This window comes from Moschus berezovskii, chromosome 11 (genome assembly GCF_049115385.1).
Source record: "Moschus berezovskii isolate FMDL1 chromosome 11, NW_MosBer_1.0, whole genome shotgun sequence".
In the NCBI taxonomy this organism is placed as follows: Eukaryota; Metazoa; Chordata; class Mammalia; order Artiodactyla; family Moschidae; genus Moschus; species Moschus berezovskii.
This window is the reverse complement of record NC_142470.1, coordinates 101,480,889-101,499,897: the sequence shown is the minus strand read 5'-3', so window position 1 is coordinate 101,499,897 and position 19,009 is coordinate 101,480,889. Positions and strand designations below refer to the sequence as shown.

Genomic DNA, 19,009 nt, shown 5'->3' with positions numbered 1-19,009 from the left:
TGAAGGAAGTGAAATAAAACTGACATTGAAACCACAAGGCTGGTTAGAATTTTGGGCTTGAGTCCAACTAGGTCAGTTGCCTGCTTAAACAAAGTAGCATGCTGCATAGGATTTCATACCATCCAGAGTTGCATGACATAATATGACAAATATCCAGGATACAGTCCATTGAGAGAAAAACAGTGACATTTTCTGATGGAATTTTCAATGTAGGTAGACGTAATATCAACATAAAAGGGACAAGGTAGGGGAATTTGTGTGATTGATGGGGTCTCAAAGAGTCAGACACGACTGAGCAACTGAACTGAACTGAAGGCGCACACAGCTTGAAGTAGTAAAATATTATTTACAAGCAGAAAGTGAAAGCATAAATATATTTTTATCCCTTATGTTGGGCTGTGCTCAAGTCGTGTCCAGCTCTCTGTGACCCCATGGACTGTAGCCCTCCAGGCTCGTCTGTTCGTGGACTTTTTCATGAAAACGAGTGGGTTGCCATACCCTCCTCCAGAGAGATCCTCCCCACCCAGGGATCAAACCCATGTCTCCAGTGCTGGTAGGCAGGTTCTTTACCACCAGCACCACCTGGGAAGCCAGTGTACCAGTGAGTCAGAGCAACGTGGGTGTGCGCAGGGGCACGGGGCGGGGTGGGCGGGTGTCCATCGTGGGACAAAAGCTTAAACTGCGTGGGGTCCAGGACAGATGAGAGACGGTTTACTCTGTGTGTGCAGCCTGGGAAGGTCATCAGCAGACATCGCACACCCATGCTGCCGATAGATGGGCAGCAAGAGGAAGAAAAACACGGAACACAGCAGCGGGAAATAGGAAGGCTCTCCTGCACGGTCCCTCCAGTTCCCTCTGCTGATGAAGCTGTGCGGTGCTCACCATACAGGATAAATGCTTCAGAAACTGAGTCCATCCCGTGGAGCAGGTACTGAATGGCAAATTTGGGGCCAAGAGGTAATCAAGTGATTCCTGGCATAGCGTGCACCAATCCGTCAATAACTGGACATTCAAAAATTAAGTATTCTCAGCAATAGAAGAGAATGTACCACTGAGACATGCAACAGCTTGACTGAAGCTCAAAGCATGATGTGCGTGCGTGCATGCTAAGTCACTTCAGTCATGTCCGACTCTTTGTGACCCTGTGGACTGTAGCCTGCCAGGCTCCTCTGTCCATGGAGTTTCCCAGGCAAGAATACTGGAGTGGGTTGCCATGCCCTCCTCCAGGGGATCTTCCAGACCCAGAGATTGAACCTGAGTCTCTCATGTCTCCTGCATTGGCAGGTGGGTTCTTTACCATTAGTGCCACTTTGGAAGCCTGTTGTTGTTTAGTTGCTAATTCGTGTCCAGCTCTGCGACCCCATGGACTGTAGCCTGCCAGGTGCCTTTGTCCATGGGATTCTCCAGGCAAGAATACTGTGGTGGGTTGCCATTTCCTTCTCCAGAAGGTCTTCCTGACCCAGGAACTAAACCCACATCTCCTGCATTTGCATGCAGATTCTCTACCACTGAGCCACCTGGGATATATATACATGTATAAATGATTCAATTTACTGTAGTAACACAATATTGTAAAACAACTACATACCAATATTTTTTTAAAAAAGAATTTAAAATTCATCTGGTATCTATTATGTACTAAGCATTTTCCTCTCAGACATGTGTTATATCACTTAATCTTCACATCATCTTTAAGATAGTCATCATCACCACCATCACCATCCCATCATAACCACCATCATCACCATCAGTAAGGCAGCTGAAGCTCTGCGGTGTTTAGAAGACACCCAGGATCACACAACTTCAACTTTCTTCTCGCTACAAAATCCCTATTCCCTTAGGGAAGCGATCACATTAGAACTGTAAGACCGAGCCAGGAGCCACACTCTGGTATGAAGACGTGTTTCATTTCAGAGCTCATATTCATGGCTGCCCCATCCACCTGCACCACCATGGTGCCTCTCCGCTCCTCACAATGGGGAATCTCCCAGAGTATACTGGACCCTTCTGCAGCATCCTCTGTTCCTCCCTGAGTAGTGGAAGTTTGACTTTGGGGAGCAGAGACAGAGCTCAGCTCTTCTGTCCTGAGAGCGGGGTCAAAGCTCTTGACTTCACTCCAGTGCGGGATGCAGGCTTTCAATTTAGGGTGTGACGTGCCAGCCCTTCATCTGAGGCCATCCAGCTTAATTGCTAGTTGCGGGCTTGGAAAGCAAATGGTGTTTCTGGACAGCACTGGCCAATTCTATATCACTGCTTTCTTTTCCTTTCTTCCTAAAAAAAGAATCAAATTTGAGCCCCAACAGAGTAACAAGAGCTTTGGGGCAAGCGATGGATACTTCAGTTCCAGAAGCACTGTGCAAGATACTTTTCAGTAAAGTCAATTGTACCGCCTACTAGGGAAAGAGGAAAAGTTGTGCTGATCATTTTGTTTAAAACTATTCTTGGAGGAAGGTGATTATCTAATTAACCATGGGCAGGCACAGAAAAGTCAATTCTGCTCTTTCAGAACAGAAGTGCCTTTGTGAAACTGAGGGTAAAAAGAAAGAAAACCAGCACCCCCCACCTCAAAGATTTTTTCCAGCTGTGCACAGTTGAAGTCCTAGGTGAAGAGAGATTTCTCTGTTGGGTACATTACCCCTTAATTAGTCTCCTGAGGGTGGACCGGATTTGGTCACTTAAATTACAAGGGATCCACTGGGAAGAGGATGTCATTCCCTCCACACCACTGGACTCCATGAGTAGACAGGTTTAGAAGAATAGATGACAAGGATCACAAGGATTCTTGGGACCTGGCACCAAAAACAGTCAGAGGAAGCCAGGTTTCTGCCACTAATACACTCATCAGATGATTAAACCAAAAGCTTCAAATGGGTCATGGTTTGCTGACCTAAAATGCCATAAAAATTCCTTTGGTGCTCTGCTTTGCAAGCTGAGTTTTCCCTCCATCATATTTCAAATCTATTTGTCTATGAACCTGGTTTAGATGACGATTACATGGTCACCTTAATCCTTGGGCTTCCCTGGTGGCTCAGACAGTAAAGAATCTGCCTGCAATGCAGGACACCCAGGTATGACGTCTTGGTAGGGAAGATCCCCTGGAAAAGGGAATGGCAACCCACTCCAGTATTTGCCTGGAAAATTCCATGGACTGAGGAGCCTGGGGTGATACAGTCCATGGGGTCCCAGAGTCAGACACCACTGAAATGACGAATCAGTTCAGTTCACTTCAGTTGTTCATCGTGTCTGACTCTTTTCAACCCCATGAACTGCAGCACACCAGGCCTCCCTGTCCATCGTCAACTCCCAGAGCTTACTCAAATTCATGTCCACTGAGTTAGTGATAATAACCAATCATCTCATCCTCTGGCATCCCCTTCTCCTCCTGCCTTCAATCTTTCCCAGCATCAGGATCTCATTTGAAAAAAATGAGTCAGCTCTTCGTATCAGGTTGCCAAAGTATTGCAGTTTCAGTTTCAACATCAGTCCTTCCAAAGAACACCAAGCACTGATTTCCTTTAGGATGGACTGGTTGGATTTCCTTGCAGTCCAAAGGACTCTCAAGAGTCTTATCCAACACCACAGTTCAAAAGCATCAATTCTGCGACGCTCAGTTTTCTTTATAGTCCAACTCTCACATCCATACATGAACACTGGAAAAACCACAGCCTTGACTAGTACTGGGTGTTCACTGGAAGGACTGATGCTGAAGCTGAAACTCCAATACTTTGGCCACCTCATGCGACGAGTTGACTCACTGGAAAAGACTCTGATGCTGGGAAGGATTGGGGACTGGGGGGAGACGGGGACGACAGAGAATGAGATGGCTGGATGGCATCACCGACTCGATGGACATGAGTTTGAGTGAACTCTGGGAGTTGGTGATGGACAGGGAGGCCTGGCATGCTGTGATTGATGGGGTCGCAAAGAGTCAGAAGCTGAGCGACTGAACTGAACTGAACTGAACTGACTAGTACTTAATCATTCATTGAACCTTCCAAGGTGTAGTACTGAGGCTGCCCACTAGGTGTCAGCAGTGTAACTGCCAGAGAACTCAGGGAAAGCATTTCATTACAGAAGTCAAATCTGAACAAATAATTAAGTGTGGTTCAAAAGCTACCTGCAGCCTTGGCCATTCAAAACAAGGGAACTAGCAGAGGGAGGAGAGAAGCAGCAAGTGCAACTCAGGTGTCTGGAGAGAGGGAAGGACCCTTTTCCTGGTTAGGAGGGCCCTAGTGACACCTGGAATGAGTACCATGGTGTTCTTTTTAATTTTCGCTCACAAAATGAAACCAGTGTTCAGTGACGTGAGGAAACAGCTTTAAAGGAACAGGTATTTCTGCTTCATAAATTGCTCTTCGAATCACGATCGGATGGAAGTCACACAGGTAGTTAGCTCCCTGGGCTTTCTCGAGTCTATTGAGTGACAGGATGCGTTTGAGTCGGAAGCTGTGTTGCCTGAACACAAATGCTCTAAAGGTGACTTGAAAACATCTAGACTTGGAACTCAGTGATATGCTTGGACTCTGCCTGGAATGACCCACGGGCTGTGTGTACATCACCTGTGACCCAGGTGGAGGCTGGCGCGCTCTGAAAATCCTCCTCTCTTCACAAGAGTGGCGCATCAGGATGCACCCCATGAGAGAAGCCCACAGCATGGGCGTTCAGGGGCTTGTGCCTTTCGGTCCTTGGAACTGGTGCCTATTGCTAGCGACCCTCCAGTGTTGTGAAGCATCTTCCGAGCTGAACAGATCCACAGATTCCTCTGCCCAGCGTGAGCTTCATGTTCGGTTTGCTGCTGCCAGCTCCCAGCCAGCTGAGACAATATCTGTCTTCACACTGGATTATGACTATGTGCAAATTCCCTACGAGGTCACCCTCTGGATACTCTTAGCATCACTTGCAAAAATAGGTAAGGGCCCCGAGTGTCTTACTTGGTTTGGGGAGTTGTTTTCTATGTGAGAAAATGTATATGAAAATGGCTTGTAGATGGTGGGTCAAGTGGATTTTAACTATTGCTGTTATTACTTAAAAATTCTATTCTCTTGACTCAAGGGAAAGGCATAACTGATTTTTGTCTGGCCGTTTATTGCTAACCTACTTCTGGGCTATGGGTTGTTTCTATTTCATCTCCTTTCAGGGTGATAGCCATGTGACATTATTCGGTATGTAAAAATCTCAAGTTCTGTGCTTAAAGAAATGCGGATTAAAGTATGCTGACCTTGGGGTGATGCCCACTGGAAATTTTAGGACCCACATAATGATTCTTCTGTAAAACGCGCTTTCTTCATTCTTGGCCATGGAACTATGGGCTTCATCAATGACTCTCTTTGTTCATTTTTAAAAGTGGTGTGTGCTCCTTGAAAATTGACAGAAAGCAAGAAACAAGGCAACCAGTGGCAACTTCTATCCCTCAGTGATGAGGGAGGGTGGAATTAGAGATGGTATCTGTCAGTAAAATCTTGGTTTGCACCTGAGCCAAGAGGAGCCAAGGGAGCACTTGTGGTTTCTTCTGCGACATAAAGTGGATTCAAGCTATGGATGAAATTCTAGCCAGGGTTCTTAGTGCCTCCAGCCAAAGTGATAGATTCCACTCTGAGACCATTTAATCCCCAACTTCACCCCCTTGTCTCCTTAAAAACAGGAATTCCAGAGTGGAAAGCGGATACACTTATCTCAATGGTGAAGCGGAAGTCTCCTTTGCCTTAGTGATGAACTTTGTTGTTTGAGTAGATAGATTGTCTCACTGAAGGAGACACAGTGTGTGGGTCGTTATTTGTGTGTGTTGTCTGGAATGGCTGTGAAGTGTGGGTTAAGCCAAAAGTCAAACAGTTAACTCAGGATGCTGGCCATTTCACTGAACTCTCTCCTCGTGGATGTTGGGGGCACCGGCATATTCGTTAGGTGTCCTTCATAACTGCCATTCATTTGAGCTCGTAAGGTATGAAGATAAGTTGTCAGTTTGAAGAACTCTTGTGCAGTCACATGACCCAATGACACAGAGGGTCTCACATTATTTCTGAGAAGTGCTCAAGTAATCATGGGATTTCCCAAGGGAATGATATTCTCGCTTCAGAGCTAGGGGTCTATCACCTTTCCTGCAACCACACGGATGCTAAGAACAGTCCAAGTGATCTTTGGTGACCTTGAGGTGTCCTTTGTCAAAATGCCAGCGATTCTGGTCCCACCCATTCCCTTCCTTTCCACAGGAATGCATGAAGTCGGCCCAGAACCAGGAAACTAAATCTGCCACTGACTAGCTAGTCACGCTGTTTTTTTAATCTCAATTTGTTCATCTGTGAAATTATTCCTAAGATCTCTTCTTGGTGCAAATAAGGATTTTCTAATGGAAAAGAAGCTTCCATTCTATACCACTAAACGTCTCAATGTGCACAGTGTATGTTTTATACACAGAAAACACAGATAGTCCTTTAGAGGTGTTGTATGTGCCCAGACCATGTCTACAAGTTGAGAGTCCTGTGAGGAGGCTGTTGTTCACCGAACTGCTGCCTAAATGTTCTTGATTTTCATGTGGATGCAACTCAATATGCTGTAGAAAAAGAAAACTAAAGTAAGTTATCAGTTGGAACATGCCTATTGAAAAACAATGTCATATTTGCTGGCCTTTAAGAATTCAGATTGTTTTTGTATTGTACATGAAAAGAGGGCTTCCCTGATAGCTCAGTTGGTAAAGAATCTGCCTGCAATGCAGGAGACCCCGGTTAGATTCCTGGTTTGGGAAGATCCCCTGGAGAAGGGAAAGGCCTGGAGAATTCCGTGGACTGTATAGTCCATGGGGTCGCAAAGAGTCAGACACGACCGAGCGACTTGAAATGAAGGTAAAATTTAGTGAATAAATAGTGTGGTCCAAGTACTGGGCTTGTAGCTTTATTGTTGTTGCTGTTCAGTCGCTAAGTCGTGCCCGTTTCTTCATAACCCCGTGAACTGCAGCTCACCAGGCTTTCCTGTCCTTCACTACCTCCTGGAGTTTGCTCAAACCCATGTCCATCGAGTCGGTGATGCCATCCAACCATGTCATCCTCTGTCGTCCCCTTCTCCTCCTGCCCCCAATCCCTCCCAGCATCAGGTCTTTTCCAATGAGTCGGCTCTTCAAACCAGGTGACCAAAGTATTGGAGCTTCAGCTTCAACATCAGTCTTTCCCATGAATATTCAGGATTGATTTCCTTTAGGATTGACTGGATAACTTTATATATGATGCAAAAATAATAATAATAATGATATAAAAATTTTAACACTTAAGGAGTCCACAAAGATTTTTTAGATTCTCTATAATGAAGCTTGAATCAAATATGATTAATAATTGCTAGCACTGTCATTCATTCTTTTATTCAGTCCTTCTACCAAGACACATGTATTGAGTGCCCGGGCATTGCGTGGGGATCAGTTCGGCCCCCAGCCTCAAAGGAGAAGATGGGTGAGTCTAGACCTGCCTCATAGGTGCTGCCACAAGGGCCACCTTTGACTTTCAGGCAGGGCTTAGTTATCTGTGGCCGTTTAAGCGTCAGGCCCTGAAACTGTAAAGTCTAAAAGTGAGTGACTGTTTTGTCCATTATGGAAAGGGAGAAGCGTTGTGAAATGTGAAATTCACAAAGTACTTCCCTGAAAGGGCCCTGCTCAAAGGCTGAACCCTCTTCCTGATATAAGTGTGTAGATGCACCTTAGTTTCAGGCAGGTGACGTGGGCTCAGTTCAGGAAACTCAATTCCTGGAAGCAGGACCACCCCGGGGGAGACACAGGGCCTGAAAAAAATCACACTAGGGGCTCTTCTGCCTACCTTACGTATTTTAAAAGTTAAGTGTGGTTAAAATAAGCGCTCATTGAAGAAGGAAGAGGAGCAACAGAGGGGAGAAGGAAGAGAGGGACGCTGTTAGTAAGAAATGGAGAGGGCTTCCCTGGGGCTCCAGTGCTTAAGAATCTGCCTGCCAATGCAGGGGACACGGGTTCGATCCCTGGTCCAGGAAGATTCCACATGCTGCAGGGCAGCTAAGCCTGTGTGCCACAACCACTGAAGCCTGTGCACTACAGCCCGTGCTCTGTAACAGAAAAGCACCACAGTGAGAAGCCTGGGCACCGCAATTTGAGTGCAGCTTCCGCTCACCTGACCTGAAGAAAGCCCTCATGCAGCAATGCTGCACAGACAAAAATAAATAAGAAAAAAAAAAAGGAAGAAACAGAGAAAGCAGCACTCTAGAAGGAGAACCTAAACTGGTCTTGAAGCCAGTGGGCTGGGTGTGTGGTTTGGCGTGGCTCTGGATACTAATTAAAGTCCATTGTATTAAGCTGCCTGATAATGGTAGATGGAGAAATTCAACGCTGTGGTCAGGGAAGCCCACAAGCTCTGAATCTGAAAATTCCTAAGAAGACCTTTCATGGCCCCCAAGGCCTGTGGGAGGGAGAACGGAAATGGCAACCCACTCCAGTGTTCTTGCCTGGAAAATCCCATGGACAGAAGAGCTTGGCCGGCTATGTACAGTCCATAGGGTTGCATAGATTCAGATACGACTGAGGGACTAACACCACCTCTTTAATTTCACACCCTCCATAGTTTAGCTCAAAATTATCTTGCAACTCTTCCCCTAATAATCTTCCCAATTAAAATGTGCTCCAGTCAGATGGTTGCAGAGAAGAACAAAATCTGACTACAGGTAGGATCTGTTTCTTTTACTTTAGCCTTTGCTTCCTGTTGCTTCTATTTACTAAGAGGATACTGTCTGTACATAATGGCCTGCCTCGGTGAACCCAGCCCCCCGGCCTGAAGGTTAAACCAAAGGGCCTTTGTTCAGGGAAACGCCCTGACTGGGTCCACCTGTGGACGGCTACAGGAAGGAAGAAATTAACACATGCCCTGCCAGTGCTAGCCATCCCAGAAGATATTTGCTAGATTATAGGGCTTTTTACTTTAATTTCTCACCTCCTCTGTCTCTGTGTTTCATAAAAAGAAACTGGAACCCAGACCCCCAAAGAGAGTTATTTTGAAACACTCTTATGCCATCTTCTCCATCTGCCAACTTTCCAAATAAAGTCGCCATCCCTTGCCTCAACACCTCATCTCCTAGTGCGGTGAGCAGAGCAAGTTTGGACTCAGTAGCAAGGTGAATCTACTCAATGAATGAAGACATTTTTGCAGCTCTCTAGCTGGGCCATTCCCAACTCTCCCCTATTTCTCTCTGAGTTCTCACCTTCTAAAATGCCTTCCCTTCTGTTACTCGATTATGCAAGTCCTTGTTTAGTTGCTCAGTTGTGTCTGGCTTTTCATGACCCCAGGGACTGTATCCCTTGCGTGGGGATTTGACACCCAGATAGATATGCTGTGGAACATCGGGCAGCGGGTTGTGGAGTGGGCTGGGAGATGGGGAGTGAAGCAGGCGCTCAGGAAGACACTGCAGTGAGTAGTTGAGAAGCGGGAAGGCCCTGCCCTCAGCGAAAGCCACGGGAGTGGAGAAAAGTAGATATGCGTCAGGGGCAGCGAGTGGAAGATGTAAGTGATGAAACAGGTTGCTGCTGCATGAAGGAGCAGTGGTGATGGAGTCCCCAGAAGAATGCCACTTGACTTCCTCTTAAGTGGCTGACTGGGTGGCAACGTCATTGGTTATATCAGGGAAACAAAGACTTTTCATCTTTATTTATCGGTTTGGTCGAGAAGCAGGTGTACATTTGGAAGGAGCTGGTGTTAAATCCCTGTGATAGACTTTTATTTTAAGTTAAAAATGCTTGTTTTATTTTATTTTTAGTTGAAGTGCAGGTGTATATATAAGTTACAGGTATGCAACATAGCAATTCATAATTTTTAAAGGTTATACTCCATTTATGCATGGGTGCTAAGTCTTCAGTTGTGTCCAACTCTGATCGACCCTATGAGCCAGCCGGGTTCTTCTGTCCATGGAATTCTCCAAAGAAGAATGCTGGAATGGGTTGCCATTTCCTTCTCCAGGAGATCTTCCCAACCTGGGGATCAGAACCTGTGTCTTTCATGTCTCCTGCATCGGCAGGCGGGTTCTTTACCACTAGCACCATCTGGGAAGATATACTCTATTTATAGTTATTATAAAATATTGGCTGTATTCTCCATGCTGTTCAACCATTATGCTAATGGTTTGCACCTCTGACTCCCCTACCTATATCTTACCCTTGCCCTGTCCCCCACCCCACTGGTAACCACTAGTTCGTCTTCTATACCTGTGAAGTTGCTTATTTTTTGTTAAATTCACTAGTTTGTCCTGTGGATCCCTCAAGACTCTTGCTTGAGCCTCAAAGGTGAGTTTCGCATGAGAGCAGATTCTGCCTCTCATAGCCCTCAGGATGGAGGAGGCAGAAAGCAGAAGGAGGCAGGAGGGCATGGGAGGACTGAGAGGATTCTAGAACCTGCACAAGGTGTGGGAGGCACTTGATCTTGTCAAGCTCCAGCCTTGACAAGGATGCTGAGGCTGGGGCATGCGTGCCGGCTTGCCTGGGTACCCACCCGTGCGGCTCTGAAAGGCTCCTGGCACCCTCCTCCCCTGGCATCCCGGCGGCCAGAGCCGGGTTCCCTGCCCACCCCTCATCGTGCTTCTCTGCTCCGCAGGCTTCCACCTCAACCGCAGGCTACCCGGCCTCATGCCCGAGAGTTGCCTGCTCATCCTCGTGGGGGCGCTGGTAGGCGCGGTCATCTTCGGAACGGACCACAAGTCCCCGCCGGTGATGGACTCGAGCGTCTACTTCTTGTACCTCCTCCCGCCCATCGTCCTGGAGAGCGGCTACTTCATGCCCACGCGGCCCTTCTTCGAGAACCTCGGCTCCGTCCTGTGGTGGGCGGGCCTGGGCGCCCTGCTCAACGCCTTCGGCATCGGCCTCTCGCTCTACCTGGTCTGCCAGGTCCCGGCCTTCGGGCTGGGCGACATCAGCCTGCTTCAGAACCTGCTGTTCGGGAGCCTCATCTCGGCCGTGGACCCGGTGGCCGTCCTGGCCGTGTTCGAGGAGGCGCGAGTCAACGAGCAGCTGTACATGATGATCTTCGGGGAGGCCCTGCTCAACGACGGCATCAGCGTGGTGAGCCGCACACACGGTCCCCAGGGAGCCGAGCGGGGCGTCGGGGGTGGGAAGCGGGCAGCACAGAGATGGGCCCCGGGCGGCCTGGCCACATCTGCCATTGGGATCTGCAGGGCGCCCACACTGGCTTGCTACCTTCTACTGCTCACCTTCACTAGCTGCTTTTTTTAATTTAATTTATGTATTTTTTTTTTTTTTGATGTGGACCATTTTAAAACTCTTCATTGACTTGGTTACAATATTGCTTCTGTGTTAAGTTTTGTGTTTTTTGGCCAAGAAGGATGTGGGATATTAGTGCCTCCACCAGGGATTGAACCTGCAACCCCCTGCATTGGAAGGCAAAGTCCTAACCACTGGACTGCCAGGGAGATCCCCACTATGTTCTTTAAAGAAAGAAACAAGAGAGGCTGCATAAGTCTAGTGAACTTGTTTTTTCACTTTGCAGAAACCCTTGCTAAAGGCTCTTCTGGGTTTTCACACTGGCACGATCAACATTATTGTTGTTCAGTTTCTAAGCCGTGTCCAACTCTTTTACAGCCCCATGGACTAGAGTCTGCCGACTCTAGTCCATGGGATTCTCCAGGCAGGAATACTGGAGTGGGTTGTCATTCCCTTCTCCAGGGGATCTTCCCAATCCAGTGGTTGAACCTGTGTCTCTTGTGTCTCCTGCCTTGGCAGGCGGATTCTTTACCACTGACACCCAGGAAGCCTGGGAGAAGCAATACTTCCGATTTAATGTTCTCCCTTTTCGATTTCTTTCTTAAGTCCTGATTTAGATGATGAAGTTAAATAAATGATAGGGGTCTGGAGAAAGATGATGGGGGATTTGCACAAATGCATTGGCTTGTTTATCAGTCTCAGTTGTGTGGCTCCCATAGAGAATGTGAGGGTGCGCCTTTGCTTAGGGGTCCTCTGGGAGAGAAGCTGAGAAGGGTTTACAGGCCAGATCAGCACGGAGCATTAGCCCCAGAGGTGTCTTTGGCTAGAGGTGCTGGAACATTCTAGACTGGCTGTTGCACTGCTGTTTCCTTATGTTACTGTAAACCTTCACCAGTGGTTAGTCTCCGTGATTTTATATTAACTTTGATGCACTTTTCTTATTTTTACATTGATATCACATCACATAACAAATACTAGAATGCACTTTCAGTGTAAAAGACCAACAGTACAAAATTATAGCGAGTAAACAAAAGCCTCCACCTGGCCCTCTCCTCACCCCCTTGGATCCAGTTTCCATATCCCTTCCAGTCTTTATCTTGAACACAGGCATATACATACGCATACGTAAGAATTCTTGCTGTTCGGTCGCTAAGCTGTATTGGAGAACTCCAGGCATCCTTGTCCTTCACTGTCTCCTGGAATTTGTGCAGATTCGTGTCCATTGAGTCGGTGATGCCATCCATCCATCTCATCCTCTGCCATCCACTTCTCCTCCTGCCTTCAGGCTTTCCCAGCATCAGGGTTTTTTTTCCAGTGAGTCACTTCTTCACATCAGGTGGCCAAAGTATTGGAGCTTAAGCTTTAGCATCAGTCCTTCCAGTGTATTCAGGGTTGATTTCCTTTAGGATTGACTGGTTGGATCTCCTTGCATCATTCTACATAAACTGGGTGGGATTACATCAGATGTATGCTTAGATGTAACAAATCTTAGACTTCTTTCTAGATCTTTTCCACTGTTGCAGAGTATTTCATGGGTGACCTTTGCAATGATTTATTTAACCATTTCTCCATGGATGGATATTCACGTGGTTGCCAGTTTTTCACTTTCAGAAACAATACTGCAACAAATATTCTTGTTTCTACATGCCTCTCTCTTTTGTACTTGTGTGCCTTTATACAGGATAATTTCTTGAAAGGAAAGTTTCTGGGTTAAAAAGTAGTTGTACTCGGGGGCTCCCCTGGTGGTCCAGTGGTTAAGATTTCCCCTTCCCGTGCAGGCGGTACAGGTGCGACCTCTGGTTGGGGAGCTAAGATCTTGCGTGCGTCACAGCAAAAAAAAAAAAAAACCCAACACAAAACATGGAACAGAGGCAATACTGTAACAAATTTGATAAAGACTTTTAAAATGGTCCATGCTGAAAAAAAATCTAAAAAAATAAAAACTTTTTAAAAGTAGGCACACTTAAAACGTTGAGAGATGCTGTTCTAATCACCTCTTCTTCATTCAGCTGGTAAAGGAGGGATTCCCACCCAAGGGTTAAGGAGTGACTCCAACAGTTAACAAATGAGACTAATGACAGTGTATTAGTCGCTTATACTCACAGCTCAGGGGAGGAGGACATAACACATCCCACAGGGTCACGTGGGAGCTGTACTCGGAGACAGAGCGAGCTCTCAGTGTCTGCAGAACACACTAGTAGGAGGATGGGGTACCTCCTGGCTCCTCGGGAAAGATGGGCTTGACTTTTGCTTTTAAACATTTATTTGGTACCTGTTTTGTTCTAGGAGTTGTGCTAGCTACTTGGGTGGCAATAATGAGAATGAGACGAGGTTCTTTGCTCTTTTTTAGAATTTTTTTTATATTGGCGCATAATCGATTAACAATGTTGTATTGGTTTCAGGTGTCCAGCCAAGTGATTCAGTTATACATGGATCTATTCTTTACCAAATTCTTTTGAGTAATTCCACAAGCTATCAGGGAACTGTCCCCCGGTTCACATGGATATGCAAGTACTGGTACCTGAATAAGCAGCTTATTGGCTGGAGGACGTTACCTTGGTGTCAGGTTGCAGGGGGAGCTTGCAGTAGAGTCACTCAGGACCCCACCCCTTTTTACCAAATAAAATATTAAACCTTAATTTCAGTTTTTATGTACACAGCTGCCAAGATTTCCTGGAAATCTTTATGGGCTTAATATTTTCCATAGAAAATGTGTTATAATAAGTGCATATTTCCTTGTGTTGCAGTCAACAAAGGGCCTTGTTTTCTTAATGTTTTCCCATCTAATGAGAAAATAAGGATGACACATGTTTGTTGTAATTTGCATGATGATTAAGCATCTTTTAAACAATTGTAGATCATTAGTGTTTCTTATCCTGCAAATTGGAAGTTCATATCCTATCAGGGTTGTCAGACTTAAATAAATGTATAGGACACCAGTTAAACTTGGATTTCATATAAACAATGAATCATATTTAATAAGTGTGTCCCAATTATTGTATGCAAGCATTGATTTTTGTCCACTTTTCTTTGATACCATTTGCTGGTCTTTTTTTTTTCTTTTTTAAAAAAACTTTAAAAAGGATCTTTTTTTTTTTTTCTTTTTTAAAAAAACTTTAAAAAGGAACTTTTTAAATTTTCCAAATTTTAAACTTTTGGATGCTACATAAAAAGCAAATATTTTCTCCCATTCTGTTCCTTAATTTTTTAAAATCTTGGTATCCTGTAAAAGTTTTAAATTTGTATGTAGTCAAACCTACTATCATATTCTTTTATGGCCCTGGGTTTTATATTTTGCTTTCTAACATTGTACATAACCAAAAATCATACAAACTTTAAAAAAATTTTCCCCCTTTTACAATTAATTATGTAAGTCTCCTAGCACACAGTTTTTTAGTTATAATTGTTATATTGTTAGTCATAATTTTATTTTCTTTTTAGAATTTTCATGTATTAGTTTTATTGACACTGATTTACAATGTTGTGTTAACTTCCACTGTACAGCAAAGAGACTCAGTTATATACATACATACCTTCCTTTTTAAATTCTTTTCCACTGTGGTTTATCCCAGGATATTGAATATAGTTCCCTGTGCTCCACAGTAGGACCTTGTTCATCCTGGCACACAATAATCTATTCTGAGAATTTGATGTCAAAATAGATAGTACTAAGGGCAGGGGAAGGCTTTGAAAATAATCCAAGATATGGGGGGGGTGGATTCACCGGGTGGAAGAGACCCACACCTGAAATTAGAAATCACTTCATGTATTCATAATGAGAATCTCTAAGCATTGAGCATGACTCTAGGCTCATCAGACGGGCACAAGCTTTCCTGCTGGGTGAGCACCTCAGAAAGCCAAGCTGTCAGCGAGTCGCCACAGGTCCCTGGACTCCAGTCTGCTAACCCGTTCAGAGACCTCATTTCTTAGCATGTGGCCCTCAAACTGTGTGCCTCAGAATCCCCCAAGTGGATCTAATGGGCACTCAGACATCCAAATCCCACCCCAGACCCACTGATCCACACTCTCTGGGAATGGAGCCTGGGAATCTGTATTCTTAACCAGCATCTCAGACAATGGCTAATGTTTGAGAACTCCCGGTTCATGGCCTTTAAGTGTCAAGAAACTGACTCATCTGGATATAAAATGTTGCTCTATCTGGGAAGGGACTGGGCTGGACTCATCTTGGAGACCCCCTTTCCCTCACCGTTTCTTTCTGTAGATGCTTTCTTACTTTGGGTTTTGTTACAGTAGAATAAGTGATGCCAGCTGGGAACCAGTTCCCCCTCCTAAGGCAGCCTCTCTGAATTGTGATGCCTCCAGACGTCATCTCACTATACTCATACCCAAGTCCCTTGGGGTCCCTTGCTGACTGTAATGCCATGTAAGGCCTCTTGGCAACCCATCATGAGGCCATTATTCTACCTCCTCTTCATATATCTTTAGTGTCACGGTCTGAGCTCCAGGTGGAGAAGAATTTGCAGACACGAGACAGAATGAGAGGTGAACAGAGTCTTTAGAGTCAGAGATGCTGTTAGAACAGTGAGAAGAACAGTGAGCCCTCACGAGGGAGAGCCGACATCTTTCAGGGCTAGCAGCCAATTATTATCGCCTCAAGACAGAGGAAACTCCTGCTGGAAGGCTGGCATTAGGTGATTGGTTAGGATGCTATAGGGTGGGCGTTTTTACCTAGTATGGGGTCCAGGAGCTGTCTGGTTCAGGTCAGGGGAATTCAAGGCAACAGTTGCTATGGGGCTCGGTCACTTCCAAAGGTGACCTTGGTACAGGGCTCCGCATCTGTGGCCTTGGTAAAAGCCTTTATACCTGAAATCTTGGTGTAGGGCTCCACAGTTAGAGAAATTTAGAAATGAGAGTATCAGCTCACTTAATTTTCATAGAACAATCTCTTTCTTGATGCAACCTATAAACTTTCTTGCCAAGACGTAGTCTTTATTGTTGTCCAGTTGCTAGGTCGTGTTTGACTCTTGTGACCCCCATGGACTCTTTCCTTCACTATCTCCCAGAGTTTGCTCCATTCATGTCCCTGGAGCTGGTGGTGCCATCCAACCATTCTCATCCTCGGTCTCCCTCTTCTCTTGCTGTTAGTCTTTCCCAGCATCAAAGTCTTTTCCAGTGAGTCAGCTCTTTGCATCAGGCGGCCATGAAAACACGTGGCTCTGCTATCTCCCTGGCTACCTCTGAACTTGATACTCACTTAGGCCTGAATTGTCTCTAGATTTTACATCTAGACCCATCACGGCTTGGGGGTTCTTTGCTGACGACATTTGTTTGACTTTCCCAAAGTTTAATTGCTTCCACTTGGACTTTATTTTTTAAATGATCATTTCAAAATAAAATTGTAATCTTCGGCTGACCAGAGTATCTGTGGAGGGCCCTGATGTGACCTCCACCCAGCGAAGCTGCTGTGGCCTTGGCTCCGGGTTGAGATGGGGGCTTGCCCACACGTCACTCTGGGTCACTCTGTGGTCACCCACAGCACAGTGATATTAAGTGTGTGCTGGGGCCCTTCTGCATCCCTGCATGAAATTGGAGAAGCTTGGGGCTGGATTTAGAAAGCAGTTTGACAGCAACTGGTATTTAATGCAGGGCAGTTGTATTTTGAGCGCAGGGCTTGGACTCACCCTTTCATTGAGGAGGGAAGCCATCACACGCGGGCTCTTCCAGCAGAAAGTCTGAGTCAGCAGAGAGAGACCTGTGATTTGTGGGTGACTTGAGACAGCTTTGCAGATCCTCATCCACGGAAGAGCTGCCTGGCGCTGAAGGGAAGATGTTGCAGAACCATGAAAAGAGTGATGAGCCTGACCGTCCAGGCCTCTTGTCCACTCAGCTTCTCCCTCTTGCTGCATATTTTAGGTTATGACTCTAATCATGAGAACTTCCTTAGTGGTGGGCAGAGGAAGCAGAGACAAAACCCAAATACCTTTTAAATAATAACTAGTATCTTCAGCAGATGCTCCCCAGGTGGCTCAGTGGTAAAGAACCCTCCTGCCAGCGCAGGAGATGTGGGTTCAATCTCTGGGTCAGGGAGATCCCCTGGAGAAGGAACTGGCCACTCCAGTTCTCTTGCCTGGGAAATCCCATGGATGGAGGATCCTGGCGGGCTATAGTCCATGGGGTCACAAGAGTCAGACACGACTTAGCAACTAAACCACCACCCATCCTCAGTTGAATCTCATGGCCAACTTCATAGCAGAGAGAGAGAAGCAGCTGCTATGTCCAGGCTCTGTATGGGGTCACTTATGCATTTTCTATTTGATCCAATCCCTAGATTTTTACTGTCAGGCCTGAATGAATAACCGTATTTCACAGATGAAGAAACTATAGCGAAGGGAGTAAAGTTGCAGAAGGGCATCCGGCCTGGCCATGGTGGACCAGACATGGGTGCACAAGAGGGTCTCTTCCCATTCTCTTCTCTTTTTTCTCATTTTATTTGTATTTGGCTGTGTTGGCTCTTCATTGATGCCTAGGCTTTTCTCTAGTTGCAGTGAGCAGGGGGCTACACTCCATTGCGGTGCCTGGGTTTCTCATTGCAGTGGCTTCTCTTGTTGCAGAGCATTTTATCTGGAGCACAAAAGTTGTGGTACAGGAGCTTAGTTGTTCGTCGGCATGTGAGATCTTCCTGACCCAGGGATCGACCCTGTGTCTCCTGCATTGGCAGGTGGATTCTTTACCACTGAGCCACCAGGGAAGTCCCCCTGTCTCTTCTCTCTTATTCTTACCCTTTGAATGTCCAACTCATGGAGCTGGAAAGACAGGAGAGAACCCATATGTTACTGATGAGGAAACTGGGCTCATGTCCAGTGGACAGAAAATCCAGCGGTCTTTCTCCAAAATAGAGTTGGCTTGTTTGGCCAAGTCCAGTGTGTGGATCCAGGAAAGATTCTGGTCATCTCTGCGCCTGCGTTCTGTAAAATTAGGGTGATGGAGTTACTTATCTCTTAAGACCACTAGAAAATTCCTGTTAAGCTTTTAGAACAGTGAGTGTTCAGCATTCAGGGAGAACCCCAAGCATGCTGGCTGTTGTTTTATATCACACCAACTCAGGCCAAAGCCATTGACTGTGTGGATCACAATAAACTGTAGAAAATTCTGAAAGAGATGGGAATACCAGACCACCTAACCTGCCTCTTGAGAAATCTGTATGCAGGTGAGGAAGCAACAGTTAGAACTGGACATGGAACAACAGACTGATTCCAAATAGGAAAAGGAGTACGTCAAGGTTGTATATTGTCACCCTGCTTATTTAACTTATATGCAGAGTACATCATGAGGAACGCTGGGCTGGAAGAAGCACAAGCTGGAATCAAGACTGCCGGGAGAAATATCAATAACCTCAGATATGCAGATGACACTACCCTTATGACAGAAAGTGAAGAAGAACTAAAAAGCCTCTTGATGAAAGTGAAAGAGGAGAGTGAAAAAGTTGGCTTAAAGCTCAACATTCAGAAAACGAAGATCATGGCATCTGGTCCCATCACTTCATGGGGAATAGATGGGGAAACAGTGGAAACAGCGGTAGACTTATTTTTGGGGACTCCAAAGTCACTGCAAATGGTGATCGGAGCCATGAAATTAAAAGATGCTTGCTGCTTGGAAGGAAAGTTATGACCAACCTAGATAGCATATTAAAAAGCAGAGACATTACTTTGCCAACAAAGGCCCATCTCGTCAAGGCTATGGTTTTTCCAGTGGTCATGTATGGATGTCAGAGTTGGACTGTGAAGAAAGCTGAGTGCCAAAGAATTGATGCTTTTGAACTGTGGTGTTGGAGAAGACTCTTGAGAG

The 19,009-nt window shown here is 45.8% G+C and overlaps 1 protein-coding gene across 1 annotated transcript in view; it reads left to right on the top strand.

Moving 5' to 3' along the window:
- Positions 1 to 3,943: 3,943 nt before the first annotated feature.
- The window catches only part of SLC9A4 (solute carrier family 9 member A4), a 53,155-nt gene continuing 38,089 nt past the window's right edge, over positions 3,944 to 19,009 (top strand). Inside the window, exons 1-2 of the mRNA XM_055400464.2 lie at positions 3,944 to 4,909; positions 10,581 to 11,044. Of these exons, the coding sequence (XP_055256439.2) occupies positions 4,627 to 4,909; positions 10,581 to 11,044 (747 nt within the window). The 5' untranslated portion in view covers positions 3,944 to 4,626. The remainder of the gene's footprint in view (positions 4,910 to 10,580; positions 11,045 to 19,009) is intronic.